The sequence below is a fragment of the Myotis nattereri genome (genome assembly GCF_964212035.1).
Source record: "Myotis nattereri genome assembly, chromosome: 14".
Lineage (NCBI taxonomy): Eukaryota > Metazoa > Chordata > Mammalia > Chiroptera > Vespertilionidae > Myotis > Myotis nattereri.
In genome coordinates this window covers 26880220-26899572 of record NC_138089.1, presented here as the reverse complement: position 1 = coordinate 26899572, position 19353 = coordinate 26880220, and the positions used below count along the sequence as shown (strand labels likewise).

Genomic DNA, 19353 nt, shown 5'->3' with positions numbered 1-19353 from the left:
GCTTAGGCCTGCTCCCGGGTGGCAGAGGGCAGGCCCAATCCCTGGGTGCAGCCCCTGGTCGGGCTCAGAGCAGGGCCAATTGGGGAGTTGGGGTGTCACCCCCTGTCATGCACAGAGCAGGGCGGATTGGGAGGTTGTGATGCCACCCTCAGTCATGCTCAGGGTAGGGCCGATTGAGGGGTTGGGGCACCGCCCCCTGTCACACTCAAGGCAGGGTCAATAGGGAGGTTGTGGCGCCACCCCCTGACACGCACAGAGCAGGGCCCATCAGGGGGGTTGGGGCTCCGTACCCTGTCACGCACAGAGCAGGGTCGATCAGGGGGTTGGGAAACTCCCCCGTCACGCACAGAGCAGGGTCCATCAGGGGGTTGGGGAGCTCCCCCCTGTCACACACAGAGCAGGGCCCATCAGGGGGTAGGGGAGTGCCCCCCTGTCACGCACAGAGCAGGGCCCATCAGGGGGTTGAGGAGCTCCCCCCTGTCACTCACAGAGTAGGGGCGATAGGGGAGCTGGGGCACCGCCCCCTGTCACACACAGAGCAGGGCGGATCAGGGGGTTGGGTCGCCACCCTCTATCACCCACAGAGCAGGGCCGATCAGGGGGTTGGGGCGCTGCCACTGTCACACTCAGGGCAGGGCCGATGGGGAGGTTATGGCTCTACCCCATCACACACAGAGCAGGGCTCGTGGGGGGAGGGGAGGTTGGGGTGCCACAGCCTGTCACACACAGAGCCGCAGGGCGATCAGGGGGTTGGGGAGCTCCCCCGTATCAGGCACAGAGCAGGGCTGATCAGGAGGTTGGGGCGCCTTCCCCTGTCACAAACAGAGCAGGGCCGATAGGGAGGTTGTGGCCCCACCCCATCACACACAGAGCCGCAGGGCGATCAGGGGGTTTGGGCGCTGCCCCCTGTCACGCTGATCCCGGTGCTGGGAGGCCTCACGGCTCCGCTGATCCTGGTGCTGGGAGGCATATTACCCTTTTACTATATAGGATAGAGGCCTGGTGCACGTGTGGGGGCCGGCTGGTTTGCCCTGAAGGGTGTCCTGGATCAGCGTGGGGGTCCCCACTGGGGTGCCTGGCCAGCCTGGGTGAGGGGCTGAGGGCTGTTTGCAGCTGGTCACACACCCTTCAGGGTGGGGGTCCCCACTGGGGTGCCTGGCCAGTCTGAGTGAGGGGATGATGGCTGTTTGCAGCTGGTCACACACCCTTCAGGGTGGGGGTCCCCACTGGGGTGCCTGGCCAGTCTGGGTGAGGAGCTGAGGGCTATTTTCAGGCTGGCGGGTGATGGAAGCTCCCAACCGCTCCTTTTTTTCTGGGTTTTTTTTTTTATTTTTTTTATTCTGGGCCAGCTTTAGCTCTGAGGCTCCAGTTCTTAGGCCTCCGCTCCTGAAAGCAGGTATCTGGTTTGTTTCGGTTCTATAATCGAAACTCTGTATCAACTCTAGCTCTGAGATCCCGGCTCGCTGAAAGCAGGTTTCTGGGGTTTTGTTTAGCTTCTATATTTGTTACAATGTTTCTTAAACTGCAGGCTCAGAGGCCAGCAAGGCAGGTGGGGAACGTTGGAGTCCTCCGTCACTGAAGCAAGCAAGCCTCATGTTAGTTTCAAGCTGCCTGGCTGCCGGCTGCCATCTTGGCTGGCAGTTAATTTGCATATCTTGCTGATTAGCCAATGGGAAGGGTAGCGGTCATACACCAATTACCATGTTTCTCTTTTATTAGATAGGATAGGATTGGAGCAGAAGTGCTTCCTGGATTGGTTCTGCCCAATTGTTCTCCCTCTGGGGGAGACCAACAGGATTGGACATAGCAAATATTACGCCAGTGCAGGATTTTTGAAATGAAGAGGTACAACTGGTAGAAAGGAAACAGTAATCAGAGAGATAGAAAAACAAACAAATCTGTCTTTAGGGAATCTAGACCCTTGGAAGGAGGGCAGAAAAACAGACCAGCCTGACTATACTAAAAAATCTCTAACTATAAATCTTCTATGTGTATTGCCGGGCTTTTGTTTGTTTGCTTGGGAAGGGCACGGGAGTTTTGAATGGTTCAGAGAAAATGCTAAAAGCTAAGGTAGTTGGGAGCTGGGTCTTCAGTCAGACAAACTCAATTTTGAGTTCTGGCTCCACCTCTCACTGGCTGAATAGACATGGGCAGGTAACTTCATCCCCTGTGCCTTGATGTCCTCATCTGTAAAATAAGGATAATTACACCCAACCTAGGAGGTTGTTGGGAAGGCTAAATGAGAATGTATGTGATGCACCTGTTACAGTGCCTGGAATACAGCCAGCAGTCAATAATGGTAGCTGCTATCAGTTTTTCTTGTCACCCCCCTCATCCCACCCCCACACACAACAGTGCCTGACTAATGTGGTTGCTTTTCCCCATGCTCACTATGAAAACTTTACCTGCCTCAAAACACATCTCACTGAAATCTCAGCACTCTTCATGGTAGTCACAGAGGCAGTTTAATTAAAATGAAACAGATGGTCTCCTGCTATAGATCATCAAGGGGAAGTCCAGGGGACAAGTTCTAAGGGGTTAGGAGCACTCTGTTCAATTTCTCTGAGGCCACATGGGGCCATTCACTTAGCACAAGTGCCAGAATAACCACAATTTGGTCCTGAAGTAGCTCCTCTGGGCCAAATGGAGCACATAGATCAAGCTTCTGTTCTCATTTTCCCGGCTGTGGGGCTTCGAGCTCTGGCAGTCATTAAAATAAGCACCAAACCACATGACCAAGTCCCACTGACAAATAGAATATGTTCTTAGATCCTGATGGGTAAAAAGGAGGTAGAGATGGCCAGAAGTGGGGAGGGCCCCTCTGGCATATGGGGCCAATGCACGTTCTGGAAGCTAATGATGCTTCTGCAACTTTGTGAGTTTTGGAAATAATGTGCAAGACTGCTAAAGAGGAAGGTTTAAAAAACCTTCATTTCCAAAACAAGGGGGAGAAGTTCCAAACTTAGAAGAAAGATGAGGCTTTACAGGGAGATGAAAACTCAGGACTCCCATAGAGGAACCAGCTGGGTACAGATGCCTCAATTTCTTTTAAAAATTGCATTTGAGTCAAGATGCCCCTAAGCCAAACTGATGTCTCCACAAGACAAAATGGCTTTTTGAGACTGTTCTGTTAAGTGGCAATAGCTGATTACATAAGCAGGCAGGAAAATTGCTATTATGGACGAGTTGTCCCCTCACCTCCATGTGAGCCACCTACCCTACAGAATCAACATTTGTTCCTTTAGAAGGTCAGTCAGTCACTTCCATAGTCTTCAAACTATAACTTACATTCTCACTGGTTACTTCTGGGAATTGCTTTTCTTTTATTTATTTTTCTATTGTAATAACCCGAACCTTCACCTATAATCTGCTCTCATCCAGTCTCAGTTTTTTGAGAACAGACCCACTAGATACCAGTACTGTGGGGGTGTGGCATGCCTATGAAGGAGTGAGAGTAAAAGCTAAGGAAATCTGGGAAGTGGAGAAAGAGACAACACAAGGGTGATGGAAAACAAACACCATGTCTACTTTTGAGTGGTTTTTGTTACATTCACCAGTCAACAGTGTCACATTGCTCCATTCTATACATGAGGTACAGCTACCTAGATTTACCTGAATTGCTGGGGAGCCCTTAATGTCAACCAATAACTAAAATCTGTGATGGCTTCCTAAAACCTGGCTGAAAAAAATGAAGGCTTGCTTATGAATAACAGTTTCTGTGGTTTCCACTTTTGGGACTATTAAGGAGTTGTGAAAAATGAGAGAAGTGCTAAAAAAAAAAAATTGGGGCAAGCCAGTACTTGATTTCAGATTTTCAAGATATTTGATTTCCAAAGATGAGAATAAGGATGGATTCTATATCCCACTGAACAGATACTTTGCTCCAAGGAAAAATGCCATATGAGCCATTCTAGTCCACATGTACAATTAGAAAATTATACCCTTTAAGACGTTTTACTTCCATTTCTCAGAAAGCTTAAGGCTTTTTACTCTTGTCTGCCAAAAAAACAAACAAACCTGTCATTATAAAAATACATCCATAATACCTATGATCTAAACAGAACCCCCTAGATGTGACCTCTTGCACAGTACACAACCTGCACAACTGTATGCAGCAGTACTGAGTAATCACAAGAGGCCACTATGGTTTATTTAAGAAGGCGGCACTACAAAATAACTTATTTCTGCCTTGACCACAGAAGAGCCATAAACAGGATATATCTGGAACTCAGCAAGGTCTCTGACAAGACTGCTCCAGATATCCTAGTAGATAAGATGAAGATGTAGGAATTAAATACTAACATAGAAGAATTAAGAACTGGTAAGAAAATATTATTCAAAGAATGCTGATTAAGGAATTAACTGATGTAATAAGAAAGGAACTAATAGTGGTAAGTCTTTGGCTCAGTCTTTGGTCCTGTCCAATTTATTTTTACAGTAGTTTCCTCTGTTTCACAGTTTCAATTAACCAAGGTCAATCATAGTCCAAAAATATTAATTAAAAAAATTTCAGGACAATAAGTTTTAAATTGCACACTGTTCTAAGTAGTGTGATGAAATCTTGCACCGGCCAGCTCCGTCCTGCCATGGTTGTTAATCATCCCTTTGTCCAGCATATCCACACTGTATATGCTACCCCCCTGTTAGTAAACAAAAACAGAAACAAAAACAAACCCTTAAATTTTCAAGGATTCTCAACTATTGACATCACCTACTCTGGACATCTGGCCAGATATCATCATGGCTCAATGATCTAGGATTCCCCAAAGCAGCTGATCCTCCTGATGTATAGATAGGTCAAGAGTAGCCTACATCCCAATGCCTGCATCATTCACTTCACCACATAGGCATTTTATCATCTCATTTCATCACAAGAAGGGTGAGTATAGAACAATAAGATATTTTGACAGAGACCACATTCACATAATTTACAGTATATTATTGTAAATATTCTATTTTATTATGAGTTATTATTGTTAATCTCTTACTGTGCCTCACTTATAAATTAAACTTTATCACAGGTATGTATGCATAGGAAAAAACATAATACATACAGGGTTCAGTATAATCCATGGTTTCAGGCATCCACTGTGGGTCTAGAAACGAATCCCTCATGGATAAGGTGGGACTACTGTATTTTATTTAACTATATTAATGAATGTTCATCAGTATTTACTAAGTATTTCATGTATGTTGAACCTTGTGTTAGGGGCTTAAGCAGTAAAACAGACAAACCAATCGATTCAATAAGGTATTGTTATTACATTTTATCAGTGACTTGGATAACAATGTTTGCTTATCAGCTCTACACATGACACGAAGCAGGAAGTAATAGGCAATACAACAGATAACAAAAATTCAGAATAAAAAAGATTCTTACCGCCTGCAATCACAGGCCTATTTTAACAAGATTAAAAAAAATTTTTATATATATTTTATTGATTTTTTACAGAGAGGAAGGGAGAGAGATAGTTAGAAACATTGATGAGAGAGAAACATCGATCAGCTGCCTCCTGCACATCTCCTACTGGGGATGTGCCCGCAACCCAGGTACATGCCCTTGACTGGAATCGAACCTGGGACCTTTCAGTCCGCAGGCCGACGCTCTATCCACTGAGCCAAATCGGTTTTGGCAAACAAGATTAAAATTTTCAGAGGTAAATATAGGGCCATAAATCTCAGGCCAAAAAAACTCCACTATTGGACAACAATGCAGTCTGATACACTAGAGGCAGTACAAGGACAGAAGGGCATAGCTTCTTCATAAGCCAAAGAGACCCAAGTTCAAATCCCACTTCTGTTTCTGGCCACACAACCTCGTGCAAGTCATTTAACTTCTCTGAGCCTATTTCCCCATGTATAAGATGGGACACCACATATGATACAGAATTATTGTGAGGATTCAATTAGAAAATAATGTATCTGAAGCACGGTACTCAAAAGTAGAACTAATATTATCAACAAAACATGTGCCAAAGTCATTCGAGTTTCCATTTAGTTATTCCTCCAATAAACAATCATATTATGTACTAGCCCCTGTGCTATATTTCAGGATTCAATGGCAAAGAAAGCTGTGGCTCCTGCTTTTAAGGATCTAATAATTTTAAGGGTTAGACAGACCAGGAGAGACAGTATGGCAGTTTGTGGGTAAAAGTAGGACAGTACAATGTGATGTTGTATAGGGTGTTATGGGAGGAGGAAGGAGGGGTATCTAAATTAGACTGGAGAAACAGGGATTTGTATTTTAGCAAAGATCTGTATTTTAGAAAGGGCACAAACACCAGTGAGGGCCAGACTGCTAAGGCAGGGCAACCAGTTTGGAGGCCATGCAGGAATATAGGCAGGAAGTAAGAAGAACCTGATTTAAGGCAGTAGGAGAGAAAATAGAGAAGACGAAGATAAGTCAATCGATATCGAGGATTCTGATGACTACCTGGGCTCAGAGGGATGGTATGAGAGGGGAAAAGTCCACAATGACTCCCAGGGTTCTATTTTGAATGACTAAATGGAAGAAGGAGGATGAGTGAGACTACAGAATGGTGAATCACAGGTTTGGTGGAGATGCTGAGCTTCACTTTGAACTTGGTGAGTTTGAGGGCTGGCACTCAGGAGAGATCCAGGCTCAAGTAGAGCAGGGGTCACTGGCACATAAATGAGAGTTGAAGCTGGGAAAAGTAGAGAAGGCAGAGCCTTAGAGAAAACTAGCATTTAAGTGACAAAAGGAGGAAAAGAGCCCACAATGGAATCTCAGGGGGAAATGGCCAGAGAAATACTACAAAGCAGGAGTGGTTTTTCATATGTGAAAGAATATCAGGCAATATCAGATGTGCTGAGAATTCAAAAGAGTAGGAAGGAAAAGTGTTTAGGAGTTCTGGCAGCATCGAGGTCTGATGACTGGGAGACTCAATGGCACGGTTAAGAGGCTGGGAGAGGAATGAAAATGTGAAGGACAAGGAGACTGGTAAGACAGCTGCTCATGCACAAATGAGAAGCACTGAGCTGACACTGTGACAGTGTCAAGAGCACGATGTGATGTGTGTGTTTACAACAAAGCCAGATGGGGCCTTGGATTATCTCAAGAAAAAGTCCTGTTTTTCATGACCAGACTCCTTGAGGAAAGAGGACTTCCTTTCTACACCACACAAAGAGAGACTGTCAAACAAGAACAAGTTCAAAGGAGGGTAATCAGAATGAAGAAAGTATGAGGTAATGTCAACGGTAATCATTCTGGGGCTGGACTGATACCAAATGAATAGGCTGTGACCCAGTCTGCCAAAACCATGGAGGTGCATATTGTCTACTTGGTAGCAAGGCACCACCTATTTTTTTCTCCCTTGAATCACAATTGGGTCTTACTTACACGGAGAAAAATATAAGTAAGGATTGGGGGATAGAGAAGAGGAAGGCATTTGTGAACTTCGCTATTCCACGGGTAAAACTGGAGGACTGAGGCAATCTGAGAGGTCAGGAATAATGTAGGAACTCTAATCAAAGAACTCTGTTACTACTTATTACCACGCAGAGGATTCATTCTCCCCTACCCCAATTTCTTGATTCCTTTCTCCCTCCTCTTCCCTGTATGGGGTCACACCAGTCCGGCAAATCATACTTCCTTTACCTTTCAAATCCACCCACCCTTCTCCCTCTCCACAGGCACTGCCTTGATTCAGGCCTCCTTCTGTCACCTGGACCACGGCAACAGTGCCCTGACTGGTCTCCCTGCTGGTCCCATCCTGTTCAATGTAATCACCACAATGCTGCCTGGGTAATTTAGAACAGAGAGCCTGTCACCTTGTTTAAAATCCCTCAGTGCCCATTCTCCAGCACCACCCTTTCAAAGTAAAGTCCAAACTTCTCTGCATGGCAATATTAACTGCTACAGTTTATTGTCTTGTCATCTACCAGAGCCAACTGGATAACACTTATCTTATGTAATTCTCACATCAACCTTGGGAGGGCTTATATTTCCTCTTTTTATGGATGAGAAAACTAAAGCTTAGAAAGTGACTTGCCCTAGGTCACAAAACTAGTTCAGCAGCAATGCTCGTATTGGTACACAAGTATTTGAGATTCCAAAGTCTGTGTTCATAACATGCTATTGCCCACAAGGCCCTTCATGATCTGTCTCCTGCTTGCCTTTTCAGTCACCTCTTATCCTACAACTCCACCCTCCAACTTGGGTGAACTACCAGCAGGCCATGCATTGTCACCCACAGCCCTTTGCTCACACCACCCCCAGAGTCTGCACTATCTTCCCACCTCTCACCTTCAGGACTTGGGCAAAGTGACACCTCCTCACAGAAGCCTTCCCTGATGCCTGAGTCTGACCTATGAGCACCCTAAATCCTCCTCTAGCAAACATCTACAAAAGCTTCATACAACAGTGCTGTTGTCTATCTCCTTGAATTAGAAGAAAAAAATTCCTTGAGGACAGGGAGGTGTATCTTACTTGTTTTAATATTTCCAGTTTGCGGAGCAGTGCCAAGCATAGCAGAAGCTCAATAAATACTTATGCTTATTCTTTATTATGAGAGGCTGGCTGGGAACAGAAAAAGGACCTGTGGTTGAATGAGCCCTATACTTAACTTCTTAAATGGTTTCAAAATTATGTCACATGAAGCTTTCTCTGATGCCTTCATGTGACATGAGAAGTTATGTCACCTCCTCAGAGAAAAGCTTCTTCTGCTTCCCCTCAGTTACTCTCCGTCCCATTACTATGTTCCTTTCTTTTTTTAAAGCATCTATCAGGATCTGAAACACCTACTACCCATTAAAAGTATTGTACTATTAACTATCACCACCACTGCTGCCCCCATGATTAAAAAGAAGGCTCCATGCCTCAATGTCAGTGGTGCATAACAAAATTCTCAGCTGTTGTGGAGTTGTCTGTGGGTAAAAAAAAAAAAAAAAAAAAAAAAATTAAATGAGCCCTAACCAAACAGCTCAGTCGGTTAGAGCAGTGGTTCTCAACCTTCCTAATGCCGCGACCCTTTAATACAGTTCCTCATGTTATAGTGACCCCCAACCATAAAATTATTTTCGTTGCTACTTCATAACTGTTATTTTGCTACTGTTATGAATCGTAATGTAAATATCTGATATGCAGGATGTATTTTCATTGTTACAAATTGAATATAATTAAAGCATAGTGATTAATCACAAAAACAATATGTAACTATATATGTGTTTTCCGATGGTCTTAGGCGACCCCTGTGAAAGGGTCCTTTGACCCCCAAAGGGGTCGCGACCCACAGGTTGAGAAACGCTGGGTGAGAGCATCATCCCAACACACCAAGGTTGTGGGTTCAATCCTAGGTCAGGGCACATACAAAGAAGCAACCGATGAGTGCATAAATAAGTGGAACAACCAATTGACGCCCCCCCCGCCCCCCTCAAATAAAATTAAAGAGCCTAGCCTGGAGAGGAAAAGGTGGGAAGAGGAAGACAAACTAGCAGCTTTCAAAGATGTGTGGGCAATAAACTGGAAGTGAAATCCTTAGGAGCATGAAGGAGGGATAAGGAGCTGAAATTCCTGGGTAATTCGCTTTCAGCTCAACCTACAACTTTTTAGAAGTCAGAGCTGGGGGGCGGGGAGGGGAGACCAAACAGGAGTAGCCAGCAGTAAGCTTCTGTCACAAGAAATTTAACCAGTGCGGGTATCACAGAAGAAATCCAAAAACAGTGGGGCCTTGACTTACGAGGGTCCCAACTAACGAGTTTTTTGAGATACCAGCTGTCTCTCGGCCGATTTTTTGCACTGAGTTGACAGAGTAATTTGTCTCGAGCTCCTTAACGAGCTCGGTCTCCGAACGAACTAAACTCCTAAGTCAAGGCCCCACTGTATTTAATGGGAAGGGAAGTCTGGGACCCAAACTGGCAGCTACAGATATGCCTGGTTTCGGTTGCACAAAACGTTTTAATGAGCTGCCAATTTTTAAAAATTGTATTAGTTGCCAGGGTTTAAAAAAATCAAGACTGACCACATGTGCACACACTGGAGTTTGTTTCGCTTCTCCAACATCCTCTACGCTAGCGTTGTGCTCCTAAAACTCAAAACTCAGCAAAAATAAAAGTTTGCCTCTGTTTATGACATAGACACTTTCTTACACCTCCATTTACCTGACTACGCATTCAAGTTCGCAACCCTTGGACTGTTATGCCTTTTCAGGACCCAACCGAGGAATCAAGAACCTGAGCCCAGAAAAGCCCAACTTGCCGTCCTCGCTTCAAAATAACGTTCTCGTCACTCCGAAGGCTCAGTCCCACCGCACCTCCGGGCGAAGCCGGGACGGCAGCCCGGCGCCCCCGCTCCCGAGTCCCCACACCCGGGTTCGGAGCGCTCCTGTCGGGGACTCAGGGGACTGACATGGGAAATTAGGACCTTCCTGGTCAGAAGACCCGGGCTGCCCGCGTCGGAGGGGAAGTAACTGGAGAAGGAGAGCGAGAACGAGAGTCAGTGACGCGGTGGGGAATGGAGGATCCTGAGACCCTCCGTGACCTTGGCCTTCGCCGGTGAGTTCGCCCCCTCCCGCCGGGCCTCCAAGACCAACGCCAAAGGACCCCGCGACTCCCTCACCAGCACGGCTCACTTACCGCCGCTCAACTTCCGGCAACCCCGCAGCGTCGCCGTAGAGCGCGCCCCGATGACGCGACGTGACCCCGCCCCCCCGCCTGCTGGCGGTTCGGGATGCGCATGCGCACAAAGGAGCCGCGGACCAGTCTGGAAAAGGAGCCCCTAGCACCGGATTGAGTGGGAGGAACCTGAGCCCTGGGGAAGGCGGAGCATCAGGTGGTGGCGAGGCCCCCTGGTGGGAGCTGACCTGGAGAGGAGTCACCTTATCCGATGTGGGAATATGTATATGCCCCTCAGGCTTTTAAAAAAGTGCTCCACTGTTGTCTCTGTTGTTTTCAGAGGATGACAAGAATTATCATTTCTATTTTCTGGTAGAGGCAGCATCAAATGTATTCCAGGGACCATTAGGAGATAGGTGTGGAGAGACAGAAGATGGGAATTTTAATAGGTCAATAATATTCGATAATGACCCACCTGCTCTTTCTAAACCAGGCATTATTCTCATAGCTCTCCGTTTTCAATTGGATAGTTATTCATCTAAATTATTTATTGAGTGTATATTATGTGCCAAGGGGTGCAGAGATGTGAAAATACAATAGTGAGTATAAACCTAATCTGATATATCAAGCAATTCACAAAGTGACTGTGATGTAGCTCTTTGGACTCATAATAATAAGAGTAATGACTACAGTTTGTTGATTATCTACCATGTTTACAGGTTTACACATCTCTAATTGCCACAAAGACCCAACAAAGTAGGTGTTTTATTGTTCCCATTTTACATAGGAAAGAATGGAGGGTAGGAAAAGTTAAGGGGCTTGCTGAAGTTAAAGAACTTCTGGCCCAGGATTCTAATCGAAGCCTGTTTGACTTAGTAAAGAGATACTTTATCCAAAAGGATTCTTATACAGAATGAGGGAGGAGAGGGAAGAGACTATTGCAACAAGGGAGGGAAATATTGCAATAGGAAATCACTCTGACCAAAAGATCTGCAAATGTCTCGAGAGTTAGGCAAAAAAGTTTCTTCAGTGGGGAAGAGTGAACAAGACTAGAAAAAAAATGGGTGTGGAAAAGTGGGAAGAAAGGGTGGTTTGATCTAATAGTAGTAAATCAGACTGTTTTACCTTGAGGCCAGCCAGTTCTCAGGAGGGGTTGTATGCAGTTTCAGCCTGTGAGTGAGTCAACATTAAGGAGTCTGGGAGCTTAACTAAAGTTGGTTAACAGGCACTTTTTTGTTTGATCAGTGAAGACAAGCAGTTCAGCTAATTATTTATAAGGCAAAGAATATAAATTCAAGACTGTTCCTGTCCTTGCTGCAGATAAACAAGGAAATATCCATAAGTCTTACATAAGTTATGAGAATTGATGTTTCTTTGCAGTAAATCATTTCAGAAGCACAAAAGAGTGAGTGAGTGTGTGTGTGTGTGTTGGATTGGGGAGGATTTCTTAACCACTGCTGTTTTTTAAGAGCACAGGACTCAAGTAAAATTCAACATTGTCAACTGTTTTCACTAACCAGCTTCCTCCCCTGCCACTACCCCTCAGACAGCATGCTTGGGTCACACTAAATTAATTCTGGTGTTTTAAGCACACTCTGCTATTTCTCCATCTGCAATACCCTCACATTTCCTCTGATGGTCTAACCCTTTCTCCAACTTCAAAATCCAGTTGAAATGTGGGTGAATCTTAAACAAAATGTTGACTGAAAAAGAGAACATATTATATGATTCCACTTAGGTAAAGTTATAGAATCAGCAAAACTAATCTATAGTGATAGAAGTCAGATCAGCAGTCGCCTGGGGCACAAAGGGGAGGCATTTTCTGCAAAGGGGCATGAGAATTTTTTAGAAATGTTCTATCTTGATTGAGATGGGGATGATGTGAGTGTATGTGTTTGTCAAAATTCTACATTTAAAATGTGTGCATTTTACTGTGTAAATTTAATGTAATAAATTTAAAAAGACAGTAGGGATGTCATCTCCTATGTGCCTGACACCCATCACCTCTAGGCTTCACTCTATTAAGCTTATATGAGGGAAGGTTGAGGTTAGTTCTTTATAAGCTTGTTTCCCCAGCTGGACTTTGAGATCCTTGTAATTAATACCTTTTGGAGCTTCTGCCCAACTCATAATATTTCCTTCCCCTCTGGGAAGTGCTGGTCCTCCAGCCATGTTGGTACCACATATGCCACCTGCTCCCCACCCCCACCCACCTCTCTTTCAGCGTTGATTGAAGCCGAGGTGGACATGGGACAATTCTTTACCCTGAGCTTTGGACTTTTGTACTGATGCTCATAGACAGTAGGAATAAGAATAAACCATATAGGTCAATGGCAATATTCTAGAAGGAACTTCTATTGAGGTTCTTGTGGCTGACTTGGCTCAAACTCTTTCTGAGGCAAGGTCATCCAAAATATTCCTGGATTCCACAAAACACCTCAGTAGCCATTCACAAAGCTGATTTCTGTCACTTGCAACCCTATAGTAACTCCATATGGTTGAAATCATGTCTGCCTTGTTCTCCTTTGTATCCTAAAGCCTGGCCCAAGAAGTGTTCAAGAAGTACTTGTATGTGTCCTCAAAGAAGCATTTAAAGGCGTTTTCTATTTATCAAAAGCTATGGATGGTTTATTCTTCCTTTGAATAAATTCAACTTATGACTACATTAATGAAGACTCTGTTCTTGAAGGTAGATTTCTCTTGAGTTTATTAATACCATGCTACCTGCTTTTTTCTCTTCTGTAACCCACGCCACTTTTTCTTTTATGTCTCCCTTCCCAATCCTCAGTTTCTCCCTTTGTCTCCCCTGTCTCCATCTGTCTGCCCCTTATCTCCTCCATTTGCTCCTTAATCTCTCCCCTTCTCTGTCCTTCTGCACATCCATCTCCCCCTCTCTTCCTCTTCTGTCCCTTGGTGTCCCTCATCCCTTCCTCTTTGTCTGTCCTCTCTGACTCTCTGCCTCCCCCACCTCTTCTAGTTTCCTCTCATTTCTACCCTCCACTTCCCCCTTCTCTTACCCTTAAGTCTTCTCACCTCTACTTCTCCCCTCTCTGCAACTCAGGCTGTCCCTGTAGCAGCAAAGCACTGGGGACAGAGCATACTGAACCTTCCTCAATATGGCTATGAAGGAAGATGAGAATCAGTTACTATATCTTCACAACAATTGTAGAAAAATGTTCTTAAAAGCCCTACACTATTTGCATTGTTATAAACCTTGTAAAAAGTTAAAAAGAAACCAGTGTTTGGTAAATTTGGCAAATTGGCCATATGAAGTATTGGCTTAAATCTCATCAGCTTTAAGCCCATAAAAAGAAACCCAAAGGAGCTTCTTAATCAGAAAATGCTTATCAAAGTCTCTATAACAGCTTTCTCCTAGAAGGTATTTATTTTAATATTTAGGGTGGCAGAAAGCCTGGTTTCAACTGGAGTTTGTGCAAGCCATAGGGCACTGATTCTTTGCTGAATGTGCTGAGGTGGAGTTATCTCATATGAATTTAGACCTTTCATTAATTCAAACATTAATCCAATCATTCAGATAGGAGTAGGAACAGAAGGTTGGTACTGTGGAAAGGAAGCACATTCCAGAATCAGATCTTACAGCTATCCCTTAACCTCTCTGTGCTTCCGTTTACCTATTTGTGAAAACATGGAAATCTCCCTCATGAGACTGCTATGAAGATTAAATTATATAATGGTAGTAAAGCACAAAGCACATAGTATATTCTCAGTATATTTGAAAACTACATATGAGTACCCTCTGTGTACCAGCCACACTGCAAGCGTTATAAAAAACAACAACAACTGTATACAATAATGCATGAACCTTGTTCTTTATGCTCTGACAATTTATACGGATCATTTCTTGTTCTTGCCCAACTCAAATCCAGGTCCCTTTGACCCAAAGTCAGAGCTCATAACCATTTCTCTTCACTAGTTGCCTTAACTGTTCATCAACATAAATAATGAGCATTTAGCCATTTGTCTGTATAGAGCGGTCTCTTTGGGTGGTCCTTGGTCCTGAGGGATCCCAGTGAAAGATGCATTCACAGGTCTTCCGAGAAACAGCTTCTAACCTGGAAACAGACCAGCTGCAGGTTCTAACACCAGGATGAAACCTCCTTAGCGCCCACAGTTTTGAGCAAGAAGAGCTTATGGGGATGCAAAGCAGAGTGAGCGTGAAGCTCGTTTGGAAAAGCAGGTCCTTTTCTAAAGACTTTTACAAATGTGATCATAAACCAAAGAGAACCCCTATATGAGCTCTTGTAAACTTTGACAGTACTTTCAATACATCTTCATTTAAGAGACTCAGAACAGTAGAATTAAATAAATCAAACTTGTAGCAGTATTGTTTTAAATATCATATTTTAAGTAAGTAAAAAAAAACACAAACTCTCATTTTAACAGATCATGCAAACAAGAACACAAGACACAAAATGCCAGCTTGTACAGGCACTCCATTTGCTACGCATATTATAGTTTAGCATCGTCTTAAAATATAAGTCACCACCAGATTGTAACATCAACATCAAGTAAAACTGTATGTTTCCATGCCTTTGCTAGTTTTTACTTGAGAGATGTGATTCTAAAAGAATATGACCACTTTAGGACAAACACAGCAGAGCTCACAGATAAATAGCACACTGTCCCTTCAAAGTATCATCTTCAATGGCCACAGACATATTCTATGTTGGCTGTTCCTGCTCACAACATATTCTTTTGAGAATTGCTACCACTCTCAGGAAGTATGTGTGTGTGTGTGTGTGTGTGTGTGTGTGTGAGAGAGAGAGAGAGAGAGAGAGAGAGAGAGAGAGAGAGAGAGAGAGAGATTTTTGCTTTGGGGAGAAAATGTGTTATGATGAGCTGAAACCCCACAGGGTTTCATTCTAGCTGTCTCACATAACTAGTTATGTGATCTTGGGCAGCTCAGTTTGCTTCGCTCATTACACCACCCTCCTGTAGTGGGGTGTGATGGGGATTTAATTAGATAAACCTGGCATAACACCCAAGAAATACGGCTTCCTTTTCTCATTCCATTAAAAAAAATTTAAATGTGAAACCATTAAAAATTTATTTTTCTCTTTGTGGGCAGCTTTCATCATCTTTAAAAAAAATAGCTAAAAGGAATTTGGGGTTGAAAACGATGGGTGTGCAAGCTGCATAATTTTCTATCAATTCTGAGACGTGTGAATGAGAAATAATAAGGCAGAATTTCTAGGGCAGTTCAGACATTAGTTCTGGAAAAAGCTGTAAAAGAGGCTCAAAAGAGAGGCATTCTGAGAAGTGGCAGTCACAGTGGAATACCTGTTATGCCTCTCAAGGTGACCCCTGGAAAGGGACAGCATTTATCTGCCTGTGTGCACAGTCATATAGATCCATTCCAGGATGGCTCTAGAGTTCAAATCTCCAGTGGAACTCTACCCACGAGTCCTTTCAACTGCCAATTAACTCAAGTCTGGAAGTTTGAATTACAATGAGAGTCTGAGGCTCCCACATTTCCTGAGGAGCAGGAGTACTCATCCAGATTCAATTCTCTTGGAAATATTCTGCTTTGTAGTCAAAGTACATTCTCTGCTGACCACTGCCATCTGCAGTTCTCCCAATGGTGCCTAAGAACTTTCCAAATGACCCAGCCCTTAATACTATTCGTTTGACTCCAGAAAACCCAGGTACTTGGCAACCCAGAGGCCTTCACCATCCATTTTCTTCAGGGACATCGTAAGTGTCACTTTGTTGCATCCCCTTATAGCCTCCCTTAGGAGCGAATGTGCAGAATTCTCTTGAATGTCTTCTTGAAGTTCTCATTGCACAAAGGGTAGATGAGGGGGTTCAGTGTGGAGTTGATGTAGCCCAGCCAGATAGTGAACATGTGCACATGTTCATTGCAACAGCTCTTGCAGAAGGCAATGACCATGAAGAAGATGAAATAAGGACTCCAGCAAAGAATGAAGGCCGCCATGATAAAACCCAATTGTTTGGCAGCCTTCCGTTCTCGGTTCAGTTGCAACCCAGACATATACTGCCTTGAATGAGACCGGAGCCTCTTCCAAGTGAACTTGATATAATCAAGGCCTGTGCTAGACTCACTTCTCCGTTTGCCTTTCCCTGATGTTGACTCTGTGGGGATGTCTGAATCTGCTGGAGAGAAGGACTGGCTATCACCTAGGGTCTGATCCTCTGACACCTCACTGGCCCCGTGTACGGTCAGGCTCTGCTCATCTATCTCAAGCTGGCTCTGGCTCTGGTTGATGGCTATGTAGTCCTTGCCACTCCCCTCTGCCTCAGTCTGTGTTTGAACAATATTAAGTGGGAAGCAGTGAAGTTTGTCCACTTCTTCATCCTCCTCTTGGCTGTAGACACCTGAGGATTTCATCTCATTTTGATCTTGGGATGGTGACTTTGAGACAGGTCCACCACTAGCAACTTTCTGTTTCCTTTTCAGAACCTCCCAGAGAGACTTCTTCCCTGGTTTCATGGCCCCTATCTTGGGGTTCTCTGGCTTCAGCTTAATTTCAGAGAAGGAAGGGAGGGATCCATTCATGAGCTCCCGGTGCTGACAGTGCAGCCGTACAGCCTTGTAGATTTTGGCATAGAACCAGAGCATGAGCAAGGTAGGCAGGTAGAAGTTGATGATAGCAGTCATGATCTTGAACCAGGTGACATCGTAGAAGTCTGTCTCACATTTGTCTTCTCGGTGCCCTGAGTTGTGCGGCATAAAGTGAGGCCAGCCCAGAATGGGAATAATCCAGAGGAAGGAGAGAAACCAGGCTCCCAAGATGGTGGCCGATGCTCGGGTCTTGGTGCGATACTTCAGGTATTTGAGGGGCTGCTGGACAGAGCGGTAGCGATCAATGCACAAGATGAAGACACTGAAAATGGATGCTGTGCTGGCCACGTAGTCCATGGAAAGCCAAAAGAGGCAGAGAGGCCTGCCCAGAGACCACTTGGACATGAAGAGGTAGATGATGTTCATTGGCATGACAGCAGCTCCCACAATCAGGTCTGCCACTGAGAGGCTAATGATGTACAGGTTCCCCACAGTGTGTAGCTTCCGCTCGCTCCGCACAGCCCACAGGACCAGCAGGTTGAGCCCCACTGTGACCAAGGAGATGGTGCTCAGGACTACCACCAGGGGCATCAGTTGGTGATTGGCCATGGTGGTCTTGTTCCCTTCACACATCTTATCTTCTAAGATGCTGGAGGAATTGGGAGAGTCATTGGCAAAAGAGCAACCTCCAGCTATGGCTCACTCCCTGGGAGGAAAGACACAAGGTGAAGGTTAGATTCTTGGTGATCAATAGTCACTTAGTACCATTCATCACATTGATCAAACTGGGGTTGTATGTGGTCAGGGGTAGTAGACACTGCTGGTTTCCTACAGCCTATACACCCTCCTTCCTTAGTCATTCCTTCCTGCCTTCCTTCATTTAATGACTATTTATTGAATACCTGGCATTGGTCCTGGCATATAGCAGTGAACAAAACAAAAATCTCTGCCTTCAAGGTGCTTTCATTCTAGTGAGGGAGTTGGGCAAAAACAAGGTGAAGTTTGTATAAGTCCCATGGTGCACGGGTTCTGGGAAGGCGGGCTGCATTATGATTAGTCCAAGCTGAATATCGTGCTCTAGCTCCTCATTGCCAGTGACTGGTCTAGGGGTTGGCATGAGACACAACTGTGACCAAGGAAGTAGATGGGAAAGTCCCTTGACAAAGGTGGGGTTCTGGAAAGTGCTTCCTCTCTGGAAAATGAGCAAAACAAGGAAAATCATTGTTTCCCACTTGCTGCCTTCTTCCTAACAGGAAGTGATGCTTGGGGCTATGGAGATCATCTTGGGGCCACCAGGGAAATGCTAAGAAAACCACTGAGACGCCAACCCAGCAAGTCCTATTATCACTGAGTTGTTGAACAGAACCTGGAATCTCCTTCCTCCACACTGGTTATCATGGGAAATAATTAAACATCTTCTTTGCTTAAATAACTATTATGGGAGTTTTTACTAGCAACTAAAAGGCTAATGATGTACAGGTTCATGGGGGAGGTTGTAAGGGTACACAAAGCGTGGGATAAATTGAGCCCATCTCCTTGGATGAATGGTTCTCAAATTGGGAGAGGGTTATTATTTGAGAAAGCATATTTCTTACCATTTTGCTTTTATATTTTATCACATAAAACTAGGCATGCATTGCTAGTTTATGCTGAGAACAGGTTGTATGTTGTTATTGGTGATCCTCAGTTGGGGTGGGAAGTAGAAATAGGTATTAAAACTTCTAGATTTTTATATTCATTAAAAAGTGACATGAGTTTAAAGAAAACTGAGAAACACTAACAGAGATCATAAATCTCTCAATAATTTAGAAAAAAACCCCACTAGTTTTTCATTAAGGCAAAACTAGATAAATCCCTGAGGATAAGGCCAAATTCATATTTTTTAAAGATCAAAATCATGACCCCGAGGCATTTTGTCCTGGTGGAAGGAACCCATTGAGTTACTTTGTTGGAAAAGCACTGCTTGGGCGGCACTGATTTTGCCCCAGCTCTGCTGCTAATTTTCTGAGTGATGGCTCAGCCAACTTTTTCTCATTGGTCAAATGTAGAAAGATGGGGTAGGTCTCCTTTTTAGAGTCTCGCATTAGGTATTTTTCCATGTTCTTTCCTGAGTGTGCCTCCTCTGACCTCTTCAACAGCATCACCTTCTCCTCCTGTGACTCAGTCCTGCCCTTTGCTCCTGTGACTCTATGCTGTCAGCCTCAGAAGCCTTATCCACTCAGCCCCGTTCACCCCCG

General features: G+C 44.4%; 2 protein-coding genes across 3 annotated transcripts in view; both read right to left on the bottom strand.

Moving 5' to 3' along the window:
• The window catches only part of ATG7 (autophagy related 7), a 245706-nt gene extending 235075 nt beyond the window's left edge, over positions 1 to 10631 (bottom strand). Inside the window, exon 1 of one of the 2 annotated variants that reach the window (XM_081105634.1) lies at positions 10594 to 10631. The gene's annotated coding sequence lies outside the window, so the exon portion shown is untranslated. The remainder of the gene's footprint in view (positions 1 to 10593) is intronic. The other variant, XM_081105635.1, reaches the window with a different exon arrangement.
• Positions 10632 to 16324: 5693 nt separating this feature from the next.
• Positions 16325 to 17784, bottom strand: HRH1 (histamine receptor H1; the record flags this gene model as incomplete). Its single annotated transcript, XM_081106617.1, has 1 exon — positions 16325 to 17784. Exon 1 carries the CDS (start codon positions 17747 to 17749, stop codon positions 16325 to 16327), a length of 1425 nt encoding a protein of 474 aa, XP_080962743.1. The 5' UTR covers positions 17750 to 17784.
• Positions 17785 to 19353: the final 1569 nt, after the last annotated feature.